Here is a 24,304-nt window from a genome sequence, read left to right as displayed (position 1 = left end):
AGGCACCTGACTGCATAGGAAGCACTGTGTGGGAGACAAGTCAAGGCCTGAGTGCCAGACACGAACCAGGCCATCAGAAGCAAGGCAGAACTTAAAATGTGAGGGGAGAAATAAGAAGCTCAAGGAAGCAAGGGAGAGAGCCAGAAGTGGTAGATAGATATATGGGAAAAAATCTTATAGCCAGTGGAAAATGGACTTGGTGGCAGTGGGATTTGGGCAGTTTTCCATAGGGTGGTGTACTGATGGGACCAAGCCAAAGCCCTAGCTCTCAATGCAGAGAACTCTTGCAGCCATCGCTCTTCTTTAAGCTCATCCACAAAGGGGATATAGCAGAGGACTGGCAGAGGCTCCACCTGCCTAAGGTTCCAAGGCACAACCACCTTCCTGCCATGAGGGCAGTGCAGACAACTGCCTCAAGCAATTAGCAGGCTGAGATTTGGTTAATAGAGATATTTTCTTGAAGTCAGCTCAGGAGAACATATGAGCAAATGTGCCTTGGTTCCTGCCTGGAAGAACCAGGGAACATGGGTCAAGAGGAAGAGACTGGATGGGGTGCTTGGTGCCATGGTTTAGTTGATCAGATAGTGTTGGATGATAGGTTGGACTTGATGATCTCAAAGGTCCTTCCCAACCTGGTCTATTCTATTCCATTCCATTCCATTCCAAAGATGCAACAGCTCTGGTTGTTATCAGCACCACTTTCTCATAGAAAATAAAGCTCCTTGCACCCAAATCTTGCTGGTAAAATGAATCTAACTGAAATGAAAATGCCATTTTGATAGGGAATGAACTTACAGAAGACAGAGCTGGGGTTTTTCACTTAGTTTTTTAAAGAGAGTGCTATAAATCTCACAGAGATGATGGATGAAAGACTGCAGAAGCCAGGGCAAGACTACAGCTCCAAACACAACAGCGCCTGGGAAGCAGTTATCACAGCACATTCCATAGCACAGGGCACAGCCCAGTGCAAAGAAAGCCCAGCATGGATTGTGGCCCTGATGGAGAAGGGACACAGGCAGGTTCTATAGGTGAGCAAATGGTGGAGGAACAAGGCCACAAAAATGATCAGAGGACTGACAGACATGCCAGATGAGGAAAGGCTGAGAGAACTGCATTTGTTCAGCCTTGAGAAGAGAAGGCTCAGGGGAGGCCTTACTACCATGCACCAGTACACAAAGGGTGGCTACCAGGAGGATGGCAACTTCATTTTTTACAAGGAGTCCCATAGAAAAGACAAGGGGCAAAGAGTACAAGTTACTGCTGGGGAGATTCTGATTGCACTCCAGAAGAAAATGTTTCACCAGGAGAACAGTTTAAGAGATTGGAATCATCTCCCAAGGGAAGCAGTGGATTCCCCTACACTGGTAGGGGGAAGATTCAGCTTGACAAGGTGCTGGGCCATCTCATTTCAACTACACTACCACCCAGAAAGGTTGGATCCTTGGGGTCCCTTCCAACCTGTCATTCTGTGTAATTTTGTTAGCCAAGCAAAACTAAACTGCATTCCATCAAATGTTTTATGAAATATGCTCAAGTGTTCAGGCAGGTGAAGTGCTTAAATCAAGGAACAATTCTTCACCTTAACAGGGTGGGGATTTTATGCTCAGGATGGAATCATTAATCAAGCTCTAAAGAGAACATGCCCATGCAGAGAGATATTTATTTGTTACACTATGTTTTCATTTAAAGAGTTAGAGGATACAAGTGCACTTGTACCTGAAATTAATTTTCTGTACATCTGACTGTCTCCCAGCAAGCAATTCACTCAAATTAGAACATTTTATCTGGCCTTTAAAACAACATATTGCATTTCATGGAGAAGCAGGAGAGAGGGCTAGCAACAGTTGAGTCCTATAAATCAGTCACAGCGGATGGCACGTAAATGTTTTCCCCCATGCTCAGAGCTCTTGTTTTAAAAAGTAAAACAGACACAAAAAATGAAATGCAAATTCATCATCTGTCTGGAAAATGCCTGCTCAGCAATTCATTAGTTCAACATCTAACCTGCAAAAATTGGCCAAGCTGGATAAAAAAAAAAAAAAATGTTAAAGTGTTTTAATATTAATTTTCCACTGCCATCATCAAAACACAGCAGCAGTTTCCTGTCTTTAGATTTGGCATTCAAAGGCTGTTCCAGCGTAGGAAAAAAGATTGTTAGTAACATTGATAGTAATACAAATCAAGGAACAGTAGTTAAATTTCTTCCATCAAGGTGTGTGGGGGGGGTGGGGGTGTGTGTGCACTGCTGCCCTGTTTGCTCTCTTGAGATATATTTAAAAGGCTTGCAGTGGGTTTATTGGAAACGAGAAAAGAAAGGTTTTGGCTGCCCTCTTTTTGCTGCAAAACTCCACAATGCATCAGATACCAAGCAGGACTCTAGCATTAGAGGGGATCTGCGCCTCAGAGGGGACCAACACATCAGATACCAAGCAGGACTCTAGCATTAGAGGGGATCTGTGCCTCAGAGGGGACCAGTGCATCAGATACCAACCAGGATTCTAGCATTAGAGGGGACCTGTGCCTCAGAGGGGACCAATGCAACAGATAACCAACCAGGACTCTATCATTAGAGGGGACCTGTGCCTCAGAGCTGAGGAAGCAGACTTTTACCCAGTGCAAATTCATGGCAAATACTTGGCAGGGGTAGGGGGAATTTTGTGAAGGATTCTGCCCTCCTGCTGCTTCCCTGGAGGACCTCAAAAGCTGTTTTTCTCCCTAACCAGCAAAAAAAAAACCACAAGAGACTGTATTAGTATTTCAAGTCAGAGTTTCTCATTCTGTGTCCATAAAATACTTACTGGTGGTCTCCAGGGGGCTGACTGGTCACTTGATGCTTTGCTCTCCTCATTTACAGTTCACCAGCAGCATTAAAAAAATAAAGGATGGAAGACGACAGCCAGAATGCATTAAACACTTTCCCAGTGTTGCTTCTGCATGCAGACTTGCCTGCAGGCACATGAATTGTATAAAGATGACCCAGGCAGCTCCAAATGGGAAGTGTCTGCAGACATCTCCATTAGTGGCCAAAATGGAAATTTAGAAACCTTGGATGAAGCCTTCACCTGAAAGCTGAAGGTCAAAACGCTCAGAAGCGTGCTCAGATGGACTAACATCTAGCATCTCAGAAACTTGCTGGCACTGCACACCATCCCCACACAACTTGAGCTGCTGGTCCAGACTTCAAGAAACCTTGAGGTTCTCCTTACACATTACTCCACAACTGATGCCCCTCTGCCTTGAGGGTGGTGGCAAAATGGCTTTTTGCCAGTTTTTCAACTAATACATTTATACAGCAGGGAATTCCAGCCAAACATTCTTACCTGATAATAAACCTTCTACAGTGAATCATATTTGCAGCCTTGCTGTGAGCAGTAAGAAGAACAAACCTCACTTCCATGGACAGCAGGACTAAGCTTTAACCATACACAGGCCAGGTGAGATGAATTTCTTTGGCAAGACAGTAATTCCTGCCTGTTCCTGCCCAGTCCTCTGCCACATTAACCTGTCCCAAGCCATTGGAAAGCCCTGTATGCAACTGACTGAAACTTGGCATAAGGAAGACAAACAAGTATCAGCCACAGAAGGCATGGGGTCCTGGTCCTGATGTATATTCATTGAGGCTCTTGAATGTGTTCAGAGAAGGGCAACAAAGCTGGTGAGGGGTTTGGAGCACAAGCCCTATGACGAGAGGCTAGGGGAGCTGGAATTGTTTAGCCTGGAGAAGAGGAGGATCAGGGGAGACCTCATTGCTTTCTACAACTACCTGAAAGGTGGTTGCAGCCAGGAGAGGATTGGTCTCTTCTCCCATGCAACCAGCACCAGAACAAGAGGACACAGTCTCAAGCTGCACCAGGGGAAGTTTAGGCTCGAGGTGAGAAGAAAGTTCTTCACAGAGAGAGCTGTTAGCCATTGGAATGTGCTGCTCAGGGAGGTGGTGGATTCACCATCCCTCGAGGTGTTCAAGAGGGGACTGGATGTGGCACTTGGTGCCATGGTCTAGTAGGCATGAGGTCTGTGGTGACAGGTTGGACTTGATGATCTTTGAGGTCTTTTCAAACCTTGCTGATTCTATGATTCTGTATCTCAGAGAGACAGAGAGTGACACTGGTGACATAAGCCAGTACTATCACACTGCTCTGGGCAACTAGCAGCAGCAGGCACACACTTCTCTGTTCAGGGCAGAGCTGTGGCACCATGTTCAACAAGACCTGAAAGATGTCATACAAAACTGGGATTATATTCTTGAGCCTACACTCAGAGACAGCATAAACCCTGCTCTACCAGCAGCACTGAGCTTCCAGCCTAGCTGCACTTCTCACCACTTACTTAGGCAGTGGCACATCCTCCTAGCAGAGTAGGGTTTTTTTTTCCAGTTTGAGTGTGTCCACCATGTTCTGGATTCTCTCCCCTCTCTGAATGATGACCACTACTACACTCTGAATCTCAGCTTTCTGTACACGCAACACAACAGGCAACCACCATCTCCACCTCACCACCACAGACTCGAGGCACAGACAAGTGGTTTGCCCAAAGCCACAGAGAAAGGAGGGGGAGAAACAGAAACTCAGTTTCAGGCCAGAGCCCCAGCAACTAGTTCTTCCTTCTGTTCTGGGGCAGAGCCGTAAACTCAGCAACATCTTCTAAAGACCTCACTGGAGATGACAACTAAGCAATTCTCTCATTTTCAAGTCTCTGACACATAAACAAAATCAGAGAGAAAAGTAATAAAATCCTGAAATGGCCTCCTATAAAAGGTAATAAAATTCCAGGAAAATGTCTATATACCCAAACAGTTTGAAATAAATAACATACAGAATTTCAACAGAGAGCTCAGCTGTTGCTGTCACCTCTTTTATGACGGTGCTGTATCTTAAATCAAAAGCCTCCAGTGACATAAAACACTAAACCGAGGAAAGACAAGGATGCCAAATCAAGGGCAGTGGACAGATCTGAGTCAGCACCTTTTGTGTGCCAGCAATAGTACTGTCCACCAGAGTAATATATTAGCAGCCCATTATGCATACTGATAGGGCTGCTGTAATTAAATAGAGAAAACTTGCATTAAGTGCCCTTGCTTTGATTTAAAGCGCCAAACGCTGCAGAACTCAAAGTTAGCAGAGCACAACCCTGCAGTAGCTGTGCTAGTGAAGCTTCTCACTTGGTGACAGGGACGGCACCTTGCTGGACAGCACTGGGCAGCCAAAGGCAAGGAAACCCAAGGTGCCAAGCACAGCCTGAAACCGCGGAGCACAAAGGCACTTGCTGTTGCATCCTGCTTGGCTAGGGACAAAAGGGACAGAGGAGAAGAGGACAGAAGTGCCCTGTTCCGCTCAGCAGCAGGCAACTGGAAATCTGTGCTGACACAGTATTAATTATCAGCTTAATCTCACTTGTATCAAAACTGTTGTCAAATAGCTTCTGGTTTAAGTGATTCCTTGACATTGAACACCTTATTTGTCCTACAGAGCTACCATCAGGAAACCCTCAGGGGTCTGTTGATAATCACCAGCTGATGTGCAAGTGATGCCTTTCAATTTCCACCTAGGACAGTTACAAAGCATTCACAACAGAGTGCAAAATAACAGGTTATTTGCAACTGATCTTCTGAGAATATAGACAAAACATTACCTCTTTCTTTTCATCTCATCCTAGGCATGGTCTTGTTATTCTTAAAACTTATCCTGGGTTGTTTTTTCAGCCCTGCCCTCCTCTGTCTTAAAAAAATGGAAAGAGGAACTTGGATACCTGTGTAAGCACCAGAAAAATCTGAAAACAAAACCTCGTGTGACCAGTCTGCTTTTAACACAGTGTTGCACAAAACACAGCCTAGGAGCCTCCACCTTTGAGGACAATTAAATATGGCATTTAAAAAGGAAAGCACTTTAAAGTGGCAGAAACAGGACAGGAGTCTTCCACGTGGGAGGAAAATGAAGGGGAAGATATGCACACTCAACTTCAACTATTAATCTAAACAGGTGAAATTCAATTTTCAAGTGAAGGCAGCACCACTGGACACATCTATGAGTTATATTTGTGCTTTTATGCTTCAGTGCTCAGTTTCTCCAGACGAGGTGGTTATTACACACCTCTGTATCTTAAGTGGTGCTTTTCAGTTTGTTTTACATAACTTCTCTCACAGAAGCAGCAAAAAGTCATATTGCATATTCTCATCCTTCATGGGGTCACATTAAACTCCAAAGACTAAGAGATTCACGCTTGGGCCATTATTGCAGATCCCCAGTGTCTCAAATGGGTAAGTGAGCACTAATTCTAGCCAAACCGTTCAATCACCTTCTCTAACCTGCCCCAGTTACCTCATCACCCAGTATATGCCGGGAGCCTGGAAAACACAGGCAGCTGTATTGACCAGTCAAGTTACTCCACACTCAGTGGACATCTGGACAGGTCACCAACCCTCCAGCGACCCATCCCCGCCAACAACAACGGCCAAATCCTTCACACAACACCTGACCTTGCTCCACTGCATGGTCTGCTGGAGCCACGCCAACGTCTGGGCAGCAAAGTCGAGCAGCACAGTATCAGGGGTCTCCATCCTGAGCAAGGAGAGGTGGGGACCCACATCCAGTGTGACGAATTTTGCAGGGCTCCATCCTACCAGACTGCCTACTTTCCCCACAGCGGAAAACAGCGGCACCTAGCTTGGTGCTCAGCCGAAACCTCTCCACACCTCCTGACACAACTTTTCCTAAATCGCATCGCCCCGTTCTGCGCAGCAGCCACGCAGGCCCTCGGCCGGTGGCCCTCGGAGAGACTCAGGCCTGGCCACTTGGGTCCCGGGCCGCCCCCCGCCCCGCTCCTCCAGCCGGGTCCCACACCCTGCCTGCAGCGAAGCGGTGGCCGCGGAGTGCCTCGGTGCAGGCCCCGGGCCGGGCCGCCCCTGTCCCGCCTCACCTGCTTGTATCGGGCGTACAGGTAGAGCAGCTCCTCCTTGCTGGCGGCGGGCAGCAGCGCCGGCAGCCGTTCGGCTGCCTGCTCGAACAGCGCGACCAGGTCGCGGTCCGGCGGCGGCGGCGTCGCCGTCTCCTCAGATCCCGAGCTCGCCTCACTGCCGCTCCCGGCCGCTGCCACCACCACCGCTGCCGCCGCCAGCGGGGGCGACGCCATGGCGCCCCGCCGCCCGCCCAGGTCCGCCTGCCGCGCCGGTCCCCCACAGGCCTCGGTACGCGCGGCCGGGCCGCCGTCGGGAAACCCGCACCGAGCCCGAGGATTCCGGGACGGCCGCGGGTCCAAGGCCCGGTAAAATCATTCAATAACCTTTACAGGTCGTCGAGCCCAACCGCTCTGCAGGGAGCAGGGACATCTGCAAGTAGGTCAGGTTGGTCAGAGCCTCAGACAACCTGACCTGGGTTGTTTCCAGAGATGGGGACACTACCTCTCTGGACAACCCGGGCTAATGTTTCACCACCCTCAGTGTCAAAAGTTTCTTCTTTCTGTCTAGTCTCACCCTTTTAGTTAAAGCCACCATCACAGCAGGCCCTGCTGAAAAGTCTGTCCCCATCTTTCTTACAGGTCTGCTTTAAGACTTGGAAGTGTGCAGTAAGTTCTCCCCGGAGCCTTCTGTCTCCAGGCTGAACAGGTCTCTCCTGTGCTGAGGGCTTCAGAGCTGGACCCAACATTGCAGATGAAGTCTCAACACAGCAGAGGGGTAGAATCCCCTCCTTTCACCTGCTGCCCATGCTGCTAAGGATGCAGCCCGGGACATTGTTGGCTTCTGGGCCCATTGCCACTTTATGCCAAGCTTTTCTTCCACCAGCACCCCCAAGCCGTTCTCGGCAGGGTTGTTCTCCATCCCTTGTTGAACCTCATGAGGGTCACACCGGCCCACTTCTCAAGCTTGTCTCGATCCCTCTGGATGGTATCTTGTCCCTTGGGCATGTCAGCTGCCCCCCTCAGCTTGGTGTAGTCAGCAAACTTGCTGAGGGTGCTGCAGACCCACTGTCTGTGCCACTGACGAAGATATTAACCAGCACTGGTCTTAGTATGGACCCCTGATGGACACCACTTGTCACCGATTTCCATCTGGACATCGAGCCATTGACCACTACGTCGGCGAGAAGTCCCATCCGCGGGGGCCGTGCCACCCTCCCTGCTCGTCCCCGCTGCCGCTGGAGGGCAGTGGCGGGCCGCTGAGGATCGGGCCAGGCCGGGACGGCGGAGAGCGCTGGAGGGTGCGGGCCGGCAGCCGGCGTCCCCGTGGAGTCCGTGTGCAGGGTGCCGGAGCTGGCCCTGCCAGGCTTGGCCTCTCTGCCCGCCGCCCCGGGGGTCCTGGCCAAGGGCCAGCCCAAAGGCGGGTTATATTTAGCCCGGTATCTACTTCGGGCGGAAAGTTTCCCTCCCCCTCCATCCCTGGCACAGCTGTCGAGTCCATCTCCCTCCTCCACCCCCCGCCTCAGCAAATGGCAGCCCTCAGTCCCCTGGGGAAACCTTGGCCACCCCAGCAGCATCTCGACACACTCCTCCCCCAGCTACCGGCCACCTTGACTAGGACATGATGATCTCCTCCCCAGCCCGCTCCATCACATGGGTGATGCCCATCACTGCCCCACAGTGTGACCCCATTGTATGGTAGAAGCACACTGGGGAGAGGAGTTTTTGCACCCTGGTTTTGCAGGTCCCTGTCTCACTGCATGTTGGTTGTACATCTCAGTGGGAGTGAGGATGAGGATGAACGTGCATCCCATACACAGCATGGGGCCATCTGCATTGTGGTCTCCCAGCTGTGTCCCAGACACTACAAACTTACTCATGCAGCCTATGAGCAATGCATGTCCCTATCTTTCCATCTTTCCCTCCTGGAGCTTGTAGGGCGAAACAGAGGACTTGTGAAAAAAAATCTTCCATCAGAGCCATAGGCTGGTTTTTATTCTCTTCTTCCCTTTACAGCCTCACTGGGTGAGGGAGGTTTTACTTATCAGGGAATAAAAGTCCCAACACAGACCAGGCAGTAAGCTGGAGCATCACTGGAGCACCTGGCCATGGCCCTGTAGGAGCACCGTCACTGTGCCACTGTGCCACCAAACCACGACAATGTCCCTATTCCTGGGCTGTGCTTACAAGAAGGGGGTCAGTGTCCAGCTGTGGGAGTATTGCCATGCCATAGCCCTGCACAGAGCAGGAGGGGAGCCCTGCATTGCAGCCCATGCAAGAGGGGTCAGGGGAATCCAGACTTTGCCCAACAGACACTTTGCCCAGTAGAGATGGGCTTGACTGTGCTGGAGCTGGGAGTGTGCCTGTAAGCACCCTCTCTGCACAGGGCTGCCTGCTGAGGGGATGACAGGTGCCCTGGAGCAGGTCTGTGTCCCCAGCAGCCTCCTTGCCTGTGCAGGGGGGATGAAGACACAGTTCCAAACAGGAAGAGGGAGAAAGGCGGAAACAGCTTGGCTCTGCTGCTTGCAAATAAAAAATAGTAACTCCTCTCCAGTGCATGATTAACACCCAGCCTCACAAACAGACCGTAATATTTACAGCAAACTCATCCTCCCTGCTGCTCTTCACCAGAAGCTGTTCGGCTCCATCCAGCTGGCTGTGTCACCCTGACCAGCCCTGCTCTCCATGGGGAAGCACCGCTTGGTCCGAGCCCGATGGCGTTCAGTGAGGGACAAGCAGGCAGGCAGGCAGGCAGGCAGGCAGGAGGAAACCGTCTTCGGGTAGCTTGGAAAAAGTACTCGCAGCAAATTAACTGAAGCTCACAGCCTCCGCACGCTCTCCGCCTCGTCTCCATGGTGAGAGAGGCCTCGCTACCTTGCTGGATTTCTTTAGTGCACTTAAGGCTCCTGCTAGATCTCTCTCACTTTCTCCTTGCCTTCCTCTGAAAGAGCGGCTGCACAGAGGGCCCGATCCTTCCTTCCACCCCCTCCCTCTGCCAGGCGTGGGAGCAGGTTTGATGCAAGGAACCTGTGGAGGTTTCAGGAGCCTGGTATGGAAACACCGAGGATGGGGATGCTGGGCTCAGGCATGCTGCACCTGCTCTGCAGGGTGATGTTCATCTGATTGCTGGTCCCCAGCAGCCTGGGAGAGGGAAGGGCTGAGGCTCAGGGATGCCAGTGCCAATGCCCTTGTGTTGTATGCACCAACATGAAGCAGTGCAGGGCTAGGACAGCCCCAGTTATCCCAGTATGAGCCAGGACAAATCTGACCCATTCTCTCAGCCCCTGGCTGCAGAGCACACAAACCCAGAAGCATGGCAGGCACCAAGTGGTAAAGAAAACCCTGAAAAGCCCTTGGTTCAGCCCCAGATCCCTCTCTGGGACTGCAGAGACACAATAACAGGCTGTGACCAGTAGTGCTGAGCAGGAGAAAAATGTCCCTGCATAATTATCATATCCCTCCTGCCAGTCAGCCTGGAGACCTGTCATTGTCCCTCTTCAAGAGGGCAGAGGCCACTGCACACATGAAATTCCAGCCAGCCTGAAAGGAACATCTGAAGGGATCCCTGTGAGCTAAGCTATCATTAAATTTCTTTTTTCTCCACAAGAAAAGGAGGAAAGAAGTAATTAAGAGCTACTTTGCTTGTGGCTGTGCATTTTACAGCGGGAGGCACCTGTCCACAGAGGAGGAGGGTGCAGGCTGGGGACAGGTTTGCCCTCCTGAGGACAAAGGGCAGGGGGAGCAGGAGTAGTAGCCCAGGCATGCTCCTCTTCCATGTCACAGCCCCCAGCATGCCTGACCTGGCACGCGTCACCTCTGCTGTCAGCAAAGCTGCACCTCTGGTTAATAAATGCCCTCTCTAGTCTCCTGAGCTCTTCCAGGCTACCCATTGTGTGTGTCCTCATCCCACTGCTCTCATCATCTTTGTATCCCTCATTGCTTCTCATTGGGAGATTTGCCTTTGTGTTCATGAGCCAGAGAGAGAAGCCTTTATTGTGCCTCCCACCATCCTAATATGGCAGCTTGCAGGACACAAGAGGGACCGAGGAGAACTCGCTCCTGACAGAGCCTTTCTCTTTGCTAAACAACACTGTGGGGCACCAACAAGCCCCTCCAAAGACCCCCAGGCTGAGCAAGGCTCTTGGTGGGACATGAGTCTGATGGCTGAGAGCTTTTTCCCAATATCAAAAAGTTTTTTTCTGTGAAGAGCCAAACTATGCTGCAAGTTTCTGGTGGGCAGCTCATTGATGTGTGATGTAATGGGACTCCGTGCTTTAGCCCACCTTTTCTTCCATGGTCTGGGTCCTGCACCAAGAAGGTCTTTCTGCTGCTCTGGTAACTCTCCAGATGTTCAGAAGGCAGATCTCAGAGCATGGCCACATCTCTACACTGAGCAGAGCCATCTCCCTTCCCTACCTGGATCTGCAGGAGAAGGGCTCAGGTGGGACTTGGGCTGGAACACCTGGCTCATCAAGAAGGGATGGGGCAGCCTGTGCTTGCCTCAAGCGGTGATTTCCATCTGGAATGTGGATCTTTTTATGTGTATCATTGTACACCATAAATAACCATGGTACCCAGCCCATCTTCACTCCTGCAGTGGGAGAGGGAGAAGGCTAGATGAGCACCAATTCCTGCCCCTCTACCTGCACTCTCATCATTTTGGCAGAGAGACGAAAGAAAACCTTCTCATTTGTCACCCTGGGCATGTGTCCCCTGTTAGCACAGCAGAGCAAGCACACCCTCTGCTCAATATTTCTGGGAGTCAACAGATGCTCTAGCAGCCAGCAGCCCGCCTCGTGGCTGCAAGAGCTATGCCCTGGTGTCCCTGGCAGGGGAGGTGATTTCCATGAAATGGAAATGGATTCACAGGCAACAGGAAAACAACATTCAATACTGGCCAGGCAAGAAGCAAAACAAAGTGCTGAGTTCTCTGCCCCAGGATAAACAAGATGTCCCCTGGCATGCATCACCTCCACAGGGTTCAGCTTCATTGCACATCTTACCCACATTCATTTACAGCACCAGGGCCATTTGTTTGTGTATAATAAAGGGGAGCTGGGAGAAAAACCTGTAATTAGCACATCCATCATATAGGATTTTTAGATATCAATAAAACATCGATTCCCTCCTTCCATAAATTCTCATGCTGTGGTGAATACAAATCAGTAGTCGTGATGGAAAGGGAATGCATCACCTTGCACAGAAGTGCATAAATCTCCTCTTCCCCCAGCATATCATTAAACCTCTTTAGCGCTGATGGAAAAACTCCTCTGCCAGGTGCCAAGCACTGCTCCCCAAGCGTGTCTGAAGCCTTGCTGGGCTCATTCCAGCATCAGAATGGTTGCAACACAGCAGCCAGCTAGCGGTTCAAAGGTTGCAGCCAGAGCTGTGCAAATAGGGGATCTTTTTGTGGAGAGGGAGATCTCGCCACTAAATCTTTTTGGTTTGAGGCAGTGAGATGAGGTATTCTAGGATACTGTGTTTTCTAAATTCAAATAAGAAGCACAAGGAGAAATTTCAGTTTGATTGACCTGGAGTGTTATCTTGGTGTGAAGCAAACACAAAATGCTTCATTTAGGTTTCCCTTTACTCAGCCTCCTGCTCCATCCAGATGCTTTCCCACCTTTTTTCATACATGTGCGAAAACTGCAGCAGAGCTCTTCGTTTTGAGATGAAAACTTAGGTATTACTCATTGAAAACAACAAGATAAAAAGTCACTTCTTGAGGACTGGGGTTTTTTCACCTAACTAATGATCAACTTAATCTCTCTTTAAGAAGTTCCAGTTCCCCTCAAACTGTGCTGAGAAGACAGAGCTGAAGTGAGCATCAGGAAAACCCTGCTGAGGTTTGTCTGTTTCAGGGCTGCCACCTCCATGTTCCTCTGCTTCTTGCCTGCTGCCCCTTCTCTCACATCTCCACACGGCAGCAGACAGCAAGTAATGGTCCCATTTGTCACTGCCCTGTCACTGCAAGGCCACAGACGTGCCTCATTTTGCTCTCCATCCCCCCAAAGCAAGGTCCTCTGTATCTCACAGGTACCCAGTTTTCTAATCCCCCAGCAGCTCCCTGGCTGGTGCAGCTCATGGCATCCCAGTGCCTACCTGCCTGGCACACAGAGAACATCTCACAGGCAGGAGATGTAGTTCCTGCTGTTGAAAAGAAGTGCCCAACAGTGACTGCTGCAACCTACTTTCTCTGGACACATTCAAGAGTCTCAATGTCCTTCTTGAATTGGGGAGCCCAGGGCTGGACACAGGATTCAAGGTGTTCAAAAGGAGATTGGATGTGGCACTTGGAGCCATGGTTTAGTTGTCAGGAGGTGTTGGGTGACAGGTTGGACTTGATGATCTTCGAGGTCTTTTCCAACCTTATTAATTCTGTGATTCTGTGATTCTACTTTGGGGTTATCTGGGGCCACCAGCAGTATTTTTCCCTGGTGAGCACTTGAAATTGCTGTCTGTCCCTGCACAGCCCCAGGGCAATCCCTGATCCTTTCCACAGAGGTGAGAACCAGCTGATGTCCACACAGAGAGGTGGTGGAGGCCCCATCTCTGGAGATATTCAAGGTCAAACTTGGTGGGGCTCTCAGCAACCTGATCTAATTAAAGATGTCCCTACTTGCTACAGGGGAGTTCAGCAAGATGACCTCTGGGGATTGTTTCCAGCTCCATGCATTCTATGATTCTACTTCATGCCCGTGGAGGTGAGCACCATGGAGATGAACACCAGCTGATATCATGCCCATAGGGATGAGCATCAGATGATGCTGTGCCCGTGGAGGTGAGTACCAGCTGATGTCATGGCCATGGAGGTGAAAACCAGTAGATGTTCTCTCTTTGCTGAGGAGCATCTTGCATCCCTCCCCAAACTCTTTAACTGGGTGTTACTCCCCATCCTACAGAACTCTCTGAAACCCTCTCTGAGCCATGATTATGGGTGACAAGCTCTGCTGGGGAAGGGAGGCTGCTCCAGGAAAGCTGCTCCCAACCCCTCACCTGCTGTGGAGCTGGCTTTGCTCTTCCCCAGCACGAAGCGATCGAAGGGAGTGCCTATAATTGCAGCTGTCAGCGGTAACAGCCATGGCCCTGCTGTTATAAACTGCTCCAGCCAGACTTTTACTTACAGATTTCCCTCACGTGATGCTACAAGTCATGCAAAGGAAAACCTGCACCACAGAAAAGCAATTGCACCTTCCAGCTCTGCAGAGGGTGATTTATGGCTTGTTTTGGCTGTAAAATACAGCGGGCAGAGCTCGGGTTGCAGATCAACATTCCTGAGGGGGCAGGCCGGAGTGTCTGGGAGGAAGAGGACGCCCAGTGTCCCCTCATCATCGTCCTGCTGGGGATGAGCCCAAGCATCAGAGCGCCTGCCACTGCCCATTTTGTGGTCCCTGTGTGCAAAGGAAAGGTTTTAGCCTAATTCCTGCCTGTCACAAAATCATGGCAGTGCCTGGAGCCAGAGAGGACCTGTGGAGCACAGGGATCTCAGCCTGTGGAAGCAAACCTTGCCAAATCTGCTGGCACCGGTCAGAGAAATGCTGGGAGGTTCCTGCATACGTGCAGTTTGCAGCACTTATTTCTACACTGAGGACAAAGGCAGGCTGTGTCCAATCTATGAATGCTGTGAGAGACCAGAGATATTGTCCAAGCAGCTGGCTGGCAGCAGATGTGGAATCCCCAGCACAAACTCAGCTCAGCCTCTCGCCAGCCCACTACTGGGCTGGGAACCCATCTGCCATGCCACCTCTTGCTATTTTCCTCTGTGGAACAAGGCCCTTGGGGACATGTCCTCAGTTGCTTTTAAATTATTCATTCCAACCTGATGTCTGTTTGAGGGCTGCAGGACTGGGAACATCACCTACGGATGGCTCACACTCAGCCTTAATACATAAGGGTGTGACATGGAGAAACTATTCCTTCCTGGTCAAGCAAGATCCTCCAAGGAAAAAGACCTTAATCTAGTGCTGTCCTAGGAGATCATCAAATGTACTTGCTGTGGACAAGGTCTGCTACAGCACTGGGGGTATTGGCAGGAGCTGACAGCCCTAAGGGTGCCCGTGATGCCTGGCTCAAACCAGACTGGGTCAAGCAGTAGGAGCAGCTATTGTTTTCCTAACATGTTCCTTGCTAATAGGAAGCCTGTGGCCTTTTGTGCACTTTGATAAGGTTCAGAGGTTGTTAAAAAACCCACAGTTATGGCAGCATTTCCAAAATCTCCCAGAAAGGCCAGCAAGCCTTTGAGATTACTAACACAGCTGTTGTCACACCTCAACCTCACCTGCGCTTCACTTTTATAGGCCATTATAGACATGCTGGGTAAGTGACACAGGTTTAGGGTGGGGAACAGCAGTGACAGGTCCTTCAGTCTGTGGTTATGCAGTTATACCAATGCATGGTGTAAGGGGGTGGTCTACTCTTCCCAACATGGACCACTCACCAAACATAAACTGTCTTTGTACCAGCACCAAGGCACAACCTTGGTGTTTGTCCATCCACAGCCCATCATCCATGGGGGATGGCACAGAAAAGGGTGCATGCTCCAGGCCTGCCCCACACCCCTGGATCTGGCTGGCTCTGGAGCAGAGGGAGGGAGAGAAAGGCTTGGTTCCTGCCTGGGCACTAGGAGGGAGGGAGTGGGTCACTCATACAATGGACATGGTGCCACTGCCAGTGCCACCCCACCACTCTGTTGTGTTTGTGCCAGCTTGGTGCCTGCAGCATTGACACACCAAGATGTGCTGATAGCTCATGTTTCCTCTGAGACCTGCTGTGATTCCACTGCAACTGTAGTATTGTCTGCCCCAGCCCCAGGGGCACTGTTCTTTGTCCCAGGTCATTTCCTGCTGTTTGGAGGGGTGCTGCCCTCTTTCCTTCATGCCCCTCACCTGGGCCCTGGGCCCTGGGAAGGGGCCAGCAACCAGCAGCCAGGATGGGAAAGTGAGAGTGTGTGTAATGAAGCAAATGAGGTTGGGGTAAACAGGACAGGGACAGTCCTAAGGCCACCTGGCACTTTACCAGTCCCTGTCCCCTGGAAAGCATGCCAAATGGATAAAGGTCCATCCTGCCCCAGGGAATAATGGGGCAATGCCACAGAGGTGAAGATGTGCTGAGGCAGATGGACACTGCGGTGGTGAGGAGGGGGATTTAAGCACTGGGGCAGTCTCAGACACAGATCAAGGAAGTCAGAGGGTCTTCCCAGGGCTCTCCTGGAAGCAGCCCAGGCAGCTCTAAGACTCAGAGGAAGCAGCTCTTGTTTCTTCCTCCTCTAATTTTAGACCTTCTCAGGGTGTTCAGTTTTCTTAACCACCGGTCAGCTGCTGTCTTCTCGCACAAAGCGAGCGTGCATAAATTAAACCAGACACATATATATGTACTGGAAGTGATCCAGGAGCAATCACTTACATGCCAGCAAAGGGTGTGAAACCCCCCATCTGCTCCCAGTTGTAAGACACTTCAGCGAGTCCCCAGCCCAGCATCACCAGCTCAGCTCCCTGGTGCTCATCCCTCTGTGGCGCTGGGAGACACTGCACCCTACACAGCACAGGAGCAGGGCCAGAAGCAACCTGGCAGGGTTATGTAGACCTAAATTGTCTGGGCACATGGGGTTATTCTTACTCCCTGGCTGAATTTCAGGCAGGACACCCATGTGATCTCAAGCTGCAGGAGAGACAGGAGGGGACACATGCGAGCAGCCATGCATACGTCTGTTGTGAGTCAGCCTGGGAAAGGTCAGCCTGGTCGAGGGGGTCAGGTGAGGAGTGGAGGGGCAGCCTTGCTCCCTGCATCATGTGGCAGGATCCTGGCACAGGGAAGTGCTGCTGTGGCTTTTTGCTCCATGATTCTGCATCCCTATGTGTTTTGGTAGCAATTGTGCCTCTACATGTAGGCTTGCATTCGTGGGTATGTTGTTGCCCAATGTTGAGATTTTTAAGATGCTTAAAAACGCAGGGGAGGTGATAAGTAGGGCATGGTTACTGCCCACAGACCCACATGCCCCTGCCCTTGTAGCTGGAGACAAGGCTGCTCCATCCCTCAGGCTGGCTGTTCGGGCTCTTGAGTCCTAAATCTACCTCCATGATGGACTCAAGTCTTGATGGATCAAATTCAGCTGCTGAATAAGGTGGCCCACCTGCAGCCAAGGCAGAGGTTGGCACATCCCCTTCTGGCAGGTCTTATCCTTGCTTCCTCTGAAGCAGGGATGAAAGCATCACCTTACTCTACTGAGAAGAGGTGCAGGAGGTTATGGCTGCTGTGACAGTGCTTGGAAAAGGGCATATCAGTACCACCATCCTTGCTGATGGAACTAGGCCTATCCCCTGCATTATTATTGCCTGGAAACCACTGCTTCTCGTGGCTTAAAAAGCCTGCTGCAGGCAGCTTGCCTGGGTATATAAACACCCTGACCATTCCCAGTGGATTGGCCAGTTCCACTCCTGGTCTGAAGCTGTGCACTGTCACTGCCTGGGGGACTGGAACCCCCCTGACTCCTGATGATCATCATCACACCCTCATCCTCCATCAGTACCGGGTGGGGAGGGAGAATACGTGAAAAATCAATACCTCCAGCTCAGGCAGCTGGAGGATTTGTGCATTTTGTTCCCCTGTCTTTGGGAAATCTAATATATTGATCGTATTTCTCAAGACCAGTATTGATGAAGCAGATAATGGGAGCGTTTGGGGCCGGCCAGCGAATGCCCTGAGTGTCCGAAGCCCAGGGCTGCTGCTCTATTGATCCTGGCAGGCAGGGCAGTATCTCTTGGTGTGATTTACTACATTCCCTTGTTGCTCCATGTCAGGCTTGTCCCTGACCTGCTTTTAATTCCCTGTTTATTTATCTCTGCCCTCTCCTTTCTTTCCAAACATCAGCAGTGAAGTCCCTAGTCCTTCCTCAGGAGCAGAAATCGCCGCAGGAGCAGGGCAGCAGAGGATGCAGAGGGCAGCCATTTCCTTGCACGACGCTCCTGTCACCTCTGCAGTGGCAGAGAGCAGCATTGCTGAGGTCAGGGGCATGCTGCTGCTTCCAGCCCCCTAGGCTCAGACATCGTTTCTTCTGGTTTTGATATCCAAGAGAAGAATTTTTTGTCCTCCTGATACTGAGCCGGGAGTGGTCCAGATTCAGCATGCCCTGCTCTGCTCGTGTTACCAGAGAGGGCTGTACTGCTAAAACATCCTCTTCTGTGGCCAACTGAGCCCCTAGATATCCAGGCATCTTTAAAAGTCAGCTGACTGGGGAGAAGGTGGGAAGAGCAGTGTGGGAATGGTTGTCTGTGGGTGTCCTGCATTATCTCCTGCTACGGAAACCCCTCCTTGTCGTGATTTTATCAGGGCCATTAAAGAAAATTTTCCCTCTGCAAGCCTCTTTTTTTTTTTTTTCCCCCCTAAAGCCTCTTTTGAAGACTCCTTCTCTCCAGCCATGCGGGAATCTTTAAAAGTATAATTATATTTTTTTTTAGAAAAGCCACCATGCTATTTATAAATTATTCTATATGCTCTCAACAAAGCAAGTGCCAGACTGCACTGGCGGAAAGCCCACTCCTGACTTCTCCTTGCTGGGTTTAAAAATGCAAATAACATTGCTGCTTTTATTTTCTCTGAGCTACAACAGCATGGGGGGGGGGGGGGGGGTGAAGCACAATGCAAACCCTTCGCTGGAAAAGAGCGAGAGTGAAGGAGAATGTGGCAGCCTGCTGCAAGCAAGGCACAGAGACCAGGATGCAGATCTGAGGCATGGGGACCAGGGATCCAGGTCTGAGGCGCAGAAACTGAGCTCCAGACCCAAGGCATGAGAATCAGGACCCAGACCTTGAGGTATAGCGGACCAGAATAGACCTAAGGCACAAAGACCGGGATCCAGTCTCAAGGCACAGGGACTGGGGTCTGAACTCAAAGCACAGGGACCAGGATCCAGACCCAAGGCACAAAAATCAGGATCCAGACCCAAAGCACAAAAATCAGGATCCAGACTCTGAGGTACAAGGGACCAGGACCCAGACCTGATGCACAAGGACTGGGATCTGGACACAAGGAATGAGGACTAGGATCTGGACTGAGGTGCAGGGACTGGGATCCGGATCCAAGGCATGGGAGAATCAGGATCCAGACTTGAGACCGGGGCTGGATGGGATCTGCATCCTTCCTTGGCTCAGATGTTCTGCCTGCATTCTCCCTGCCTGTCTTTCAGTACAGCCACTGGCAGAAGGCAGCAGAGACAGGGTACCATGGCCCTTCCTCTTTCATTTAAGGCTTCTCTTGTCACGTTTTCCTCCCTGACTTCCTCCCCCAGCCCCTGGAAGTGCCGAGCTGAGAGTTTGGAAACATTTGGATGAGTCGGAAAGTCCCTAGTCCCAGCAAAACAGTCAGGATGCCAAGTGTGGTCCCAAAGCGCATGTGATAACAGGAGGCAGGGGCTTGCCAATCAGATACTGAAACAGAGCTGTTACTAGAGAGCATGGCAATGGTGAGTGAGAATGAGCCTGGCCTCTGCTCTGCCTCCTTGCTATTGACTATCTTTGTTTAATACCAACAAATAGCATTTACTAGTGGGTAAAAACCTCTCTGAGGTACCAAGGGAAGGGGGAATCGCCGGTTATTTTCAGTCACTGAATTTTCCAAGCTGTCGTATCAGAAGATACTCACTTATTATACATCCTGTCACGTATTTCATCCAACACATCCAGCAAATAATAAAGATTACTTATTTCTCAATCCATTCCCCCATGCTGCATGTTATCTCTGGAAGCCCAATGACGTTCAAGGAATTGAAGCTGCAAAGACCCACCTCAATACCTGCTCCTGCTGCAGGCAGTGCCACTGATTGTGGTGGGAGCAGGCTCAGGCACAGTGATTTTATCTGGAACAAGCCTGCAAAGGTGATGCATTAAAAGGCTGGTGACCTGCTAAATGTAAGTCAAGCTGTGACATAGCAGTTGGCTGGTGCCGAGGTCAATGCTGGGCAGGTTGCTGAGTGTGAAGTTTCAGATGAAGGACACTAAAGCTCTATTCATTAAAGGGTTTGCTGCAAACGTAATTAAGAGATGGTATCGGTGAGCATCGCTGCTGCATGTGCCGCTGTTGTTGCCGGATAAATCTCAGCATGGGTAAAAGCTCTCGCAAATCAGAGGTCTCCAGGCCTGCGACAGGAACCCAATAAATCACCACAGAAAATGAGTTTTGCTCCTGCAGATGTCAATGGGAACTATGCTCCGGGCAGCTGCTGATGGCAGTGGGAAGGAAAGCTGTCATGTTGAGAGGTTGGAAGCTGGGATGGGATCCGCTCTGGTGTGGGTATGGGGAAAAAATGGAAGCTGTCACTTGAAACATAGAATTGTCTTTGTTAGAAAAGACCTCTGTGATCATTGAGTTCAACTGTCAACCCAACACCACCATGGACGTCAAACCATGTCCTGAAGGGCCTCATCCACACTTTAACACCTCCAGCGGTGGTGACTCCACCACCTCCCTGGACAACCTATTCCCAGAACCTGGGAGGCTTGAAGGAAAACCAAAATTAAAGCCAAAGACAGCAAATTCCCACAATGTGGGAGCTGGGAAAGGGCAAGTTGAGGGCTGCTGGGATACTTGAGGGTAACCAAGCGCTGCAGCCCCTGCTCTGAATGGCTCCAGTTTGGTCTCTCCTGCTGTAATGTATTGGGTACTGAATCTTCCAGCACCAAGGGTGTTTGTATTTTGGGGCAGCTGTGCCCCAGCGTGAATAGGCTTACCCTTACACCTGCCCTGGGTTCCCCTGCTCTTCCTTGCCCCATACCCTGCCACTAAATGTGATGAGTGCTGCAAGGGTGAAGGCTTTTGTGATCACATGACTTTTGCAGAATGTTCCCCTTATTTTGATTTATTTTTTTTTTTAGCTTTCTCTTCCTCTTCTCCTTTTCCTTTGCACTGTCTTCTCTTTGTTTTCCTTTGCCCCAGCTTTCTGTGGCCTTTCAGACTCATTTCCATCTCCCTCAATTATTATTCATCTTTCTTGAGTCTCCTCTTGCCCTTCCCATCCATCTCCATCCTCTCTTTTTCCTACCTGGTACCTGCCTGTCTCCCCACCTGTTCCCCACAAGGCACTCTGTTCTCCCTGCTGCACTTCTCCCTGTCCTATCCCAACCCCATCCCATTCCTACCTCATTCCCATTCCATCCTAGTCCCCATCCCTATCCCATCCTCATCCTATTCAACCCAGTCACCATCTCATCCCCATCCTCACCTCATTACCCCATTCTCATCCCCATCTCATTCCCATTCCCACGCCCATCCCCATCCCCATCTCATTCCTGTTCCCATCCCCATCTCATTCCTGTTCCCATCCCCATCTCATTCCATCCCTCTCTCATTCCCATCTGCATCCTATCCCCATCTCATTCCCGTCCCATCCCCGTCCCATTTCTGTCCCCCATCCCATTCCCATCTCCAACACTATCTCTTTCCATTCCCAAACCGTTTGCATACTCGTCCCATTTCCATCCCCGTCTTCAAGCCATCCCAGAGAGCCCCGCAGGGTCCGGAATTCGAACTGGGGCTGTTCCAGATCTGGGCGAGACATTCTGAAGGAGGAAGGTGATACGCTGGGGTCCAAACCGACCTCCAAAATGAGCAGAGAGAGCGGAGCGGAGACCGACCCGCTGCGCTCCAGGGCAGCTCCGGCGCCACCGCTCCCCGCACAGCCCCGCGTTCGCGGCGGGCACGGAGGGGCGGTGCTGAGCGCTCGGCCCCGCCTCGGTGGGCGGTGGCGGCGGTTGCCGTGGCCACGCGCTTTGCCGGCGGCCGGTTGGCTGGCGGGCCGGCTGACGGCGGGGAGGCGGCGGCGGCGGGGCGGCGGGACGGGGAAGATGGCGGCGGCGGCGGAGGAGGCGGCGGCGGCGGTAGCGGGGCGGCGCTGAGGAGGCCCGAGGCGGGCTGAGGAGTGGCGGGGGCGGGCGGGCGGGGGCCCATGTGTGGCGGCGGCCCCCCCCCGCCCCCCACTACCGGCGGCGGCCCCTTCGTAACCAAGCGCCGCTGAGGCGGCTCCGCGGGCACAGAACGAGCGCGGCCCCGGCCCCGGCCCGGCGGCAGGATGAAGTTCGCCGAGCACCTCGCGGCGCACATCACGCCCGAGTGGCGGAAGCAGTACATCCAGTATGAGGTACGGCCCCGCTACTCCCCGGGGCTTCGGCACCGGCGCGGGCCGGGGGCGGGATGTGTGTGTGTGGAGCCAGCCCCGCTCCCCCGTGTCCCTGCCGGGGTGTCCGGGGTGTCCTCCAGCGCCTGCCGGCGCCGGGGGGCGGCAGCTTCCCGCTGTTTTTTCTCGGGGGGAGGACTGTGTGAAAACAACGTGTTTATCCGCTGCGGATCCTGCCGTGCCCCGAGGCTTGGGAGCACTGGGAGGAAAAGCGCTAGGTGGCCAATTAACGAGTTAATTGTTGTCTTTGTAACCTTTCGGCACGGGACGAAGGTCGGGGCTGGGCAGTGCCCAGCTACAGTGCATCCCCCCCAACCATTCCCCGGAGCATGGCCGCAGCCCCGCTGTCAGTAGCAGGCATTTTTCAGCACCACCGGCAGCGCTGGGCAGGGGAAGGCAGAGGAAGGGGTGACTTTGAGAGGCGGCTCTTAGCCCCCATCCGCGGTTCCCAAGGGCACTGGTGCAGACGGGCTGGCCGGGCAGCACCCGCCGGGGGCCGAGCCATCCCTTCCCGCAGCCTTGCCCCGCGAAGGGCCGCAGTCCCGCTCGGTAATGCCCGCAGTTTCCCCGAGTGACTCAACACCGGCCGGCAAACGGGCTATCGGCAAAAAAAAGCAAGCCTTGTTTTTATCAGAATCGGGTTGTGCGCCTGCCTGTTCTATCCATCCTTGAAGCTTCCAGGTGGAGCGCCTGGAGCAGGACGTTTGCATACACCAAGTTCTGCAGCCTTAACCCTGGGTGATGTGCAGAATCCAGCCTTTCAGAATTTGTTGTGCCAGCTTGCTAAAGGTCACACCGATTGCTTCATTTCAGAGCTATCATAGCCGTGCTCGGCTTCGGTGTAACTAGCTCAAGGTGGTTCTTTGTAGTAAAATCATCTCCCCTTCCAGCATTAGCTGTAAAAAGGGGTTGGTGCCAGTGATGTTGGGTTTTTTCCACAAGTAATAATTAACCCCAGACAACGGAAAGCTGATTATAGAAGAGCGGTCATCAGCAAAACTTCTTGACTGATGGAGTCAGTCAAAACCATCCAATGTTTGTTATCATTTGGAGGCCTGGATTTTCTCTCTGGGACTATAATAGCAATTTATTTCTAGTACCCTATTAATCTGTCTGCATTTGTGAGGAAGATCACATTTATCTTAGCTTGCTTTGTTATAATAATGAACTGGAAAAGTTTATATCTGCCCTTTTGGCTGTTCCTTTGTTTTCCTTTACCTGACTGCGAAGGGATGGATGTTTAAATAAAATCTGCAGTTGGATTGGAGTTGAAAACAATAATGTGATCTCCTTGGGTTATTTGTAGAGCTAGAGGAGCAAATGAAGCATCAGTCTTTGAGAAAGAGGAAACCCATTGTCTTGATAAAATACCTGCTTAGTTCTGCATTGTGTCTCTAATGGGTTATCTGTGCAAGAGCTGTTTTCTGTTCCTGGAAGTAGAAAACTCGCAGATCTTCCTAAGAGAAGGTTTGGAAGTGGGTTGGAGGAGCAAGCAAGGTGGAAACATAAGGGCAAAAGATTTGGCTTTGTACTGACCAAGACAGATGCAGAGGGAGGGTAAAGGAGACCTGGTGAACTATGACACTTTGATTAACACGTGAAGAACCCTGCTGCTTATTGGCCACTGTTTTCATTATAGGAGGTTCATTATCAGATGTTTTAACTAGGGCAACATTATTCTATCGTTCTCCCTTCCCCCATCCCAATTTAAAATAAAGGTAAATTCCAATAAAAACTTGCTTCAAGTTGTTGCTCTTTCTAGACTTCAAATCGTTTCCTCCTTGGACACACAGTTTAACGTTGAGTGACTGAAAATAAATTCCTCCCCCCACCCCCCTTTTCTAGTAATAACTTTAAAACCTCTTTGTTTCCCTTGTTGCAGCTGGCTGAACGCGAGTCAGCCTTCTGCTCATTCGTATTACAGTGATGGAATAGTCCAGCATTTATTATTCAGTAAGTGGTGGTCGTGTGGGTGTGGCACATAAAAGGCTGGTGCTACCCTGGTTTACTTGTTGATGGTTCTTGAGGCAGAAAGCAAACAAGCCCTTCTTTTGTCCAGAGAAATTGAGTTGTTGATTAGCAAATGTAGGGCCACACTCCACTTTTGTTGCTTACAAGCACTAGCACATCATGCATCATAGCAAAAAATGTCAGTTCTTTGTATGCCTCTTCATCTGATGGTTTACATATTTTCCTTCTTCATTAAGCACTGTTTAAGAGCGACAGATCTTGTTGTGTGAGGTCTTAACTCTG

General features: G+C 51.1%; 2 protein-coding genes across 2 annotated transcripts in view; one reads left to right on the top strand and one right to left on the bottom strand.

The window, feature by feature from the left end:
* ACBD6 (acyl-CoA binding domain containing 6) overlaps positions 1–7,147 on the bottom strand; it is a 102,189-nt gene extending 95,042 nt beyond the window's left edge. The window contains exon 1 of the mRNA XM_054165459.1: positions 6,913–7,147. Coding sequence (XP_054021434.1) covers positions 6,913–7,125 — 213 coding nt within the window. The 5' untranslated portion in view covers positions 7,126–7,147. The remainder of the gene's footprint in view (positions 1–6,912) is intronic.
* Positions 7,148–21,745: 14,598 nt separating this feature from the next.
* XPR1 (xenotropic and polytropic retrovirus receptor 1) overlaps positions 21,746–24,304 on the top strand; it is a 133,640-nt gene continuing 131,081 nt past the window's right edge. Inside the window, exon 1 of the mRNA XM_054165231.1 lies at positions 21,746–22,015. Coding sequence (XP_054021206.1) covers positions 21,947–22,015 — 69 coding nt within the window. The 5' untranslated portion in view covers positions 21,746–21,946. The remainder of the gene's footprint in view (positions 22,016–24,304) is intronic.

This window comes from Dryobates pubescens, chromosome 11 (genome assembly GCF_014839835.1).
Source record: "Dryobates pubescens isolate bDryPub1 chromosome 11, bDryPub1.pri, whole genome shotgun sequence".
Lineage (NCBI taxonomy): Eukaryota > Metazoa > Chordata > Aves > Piciformes > Picidae > Dryobates > Dryobates pubescens.
The sequence above is the reverse complement of the archived record's forward strand: the minus strand, read 5'-3'. Positions and strand labels throughout refer to the sequence as shown.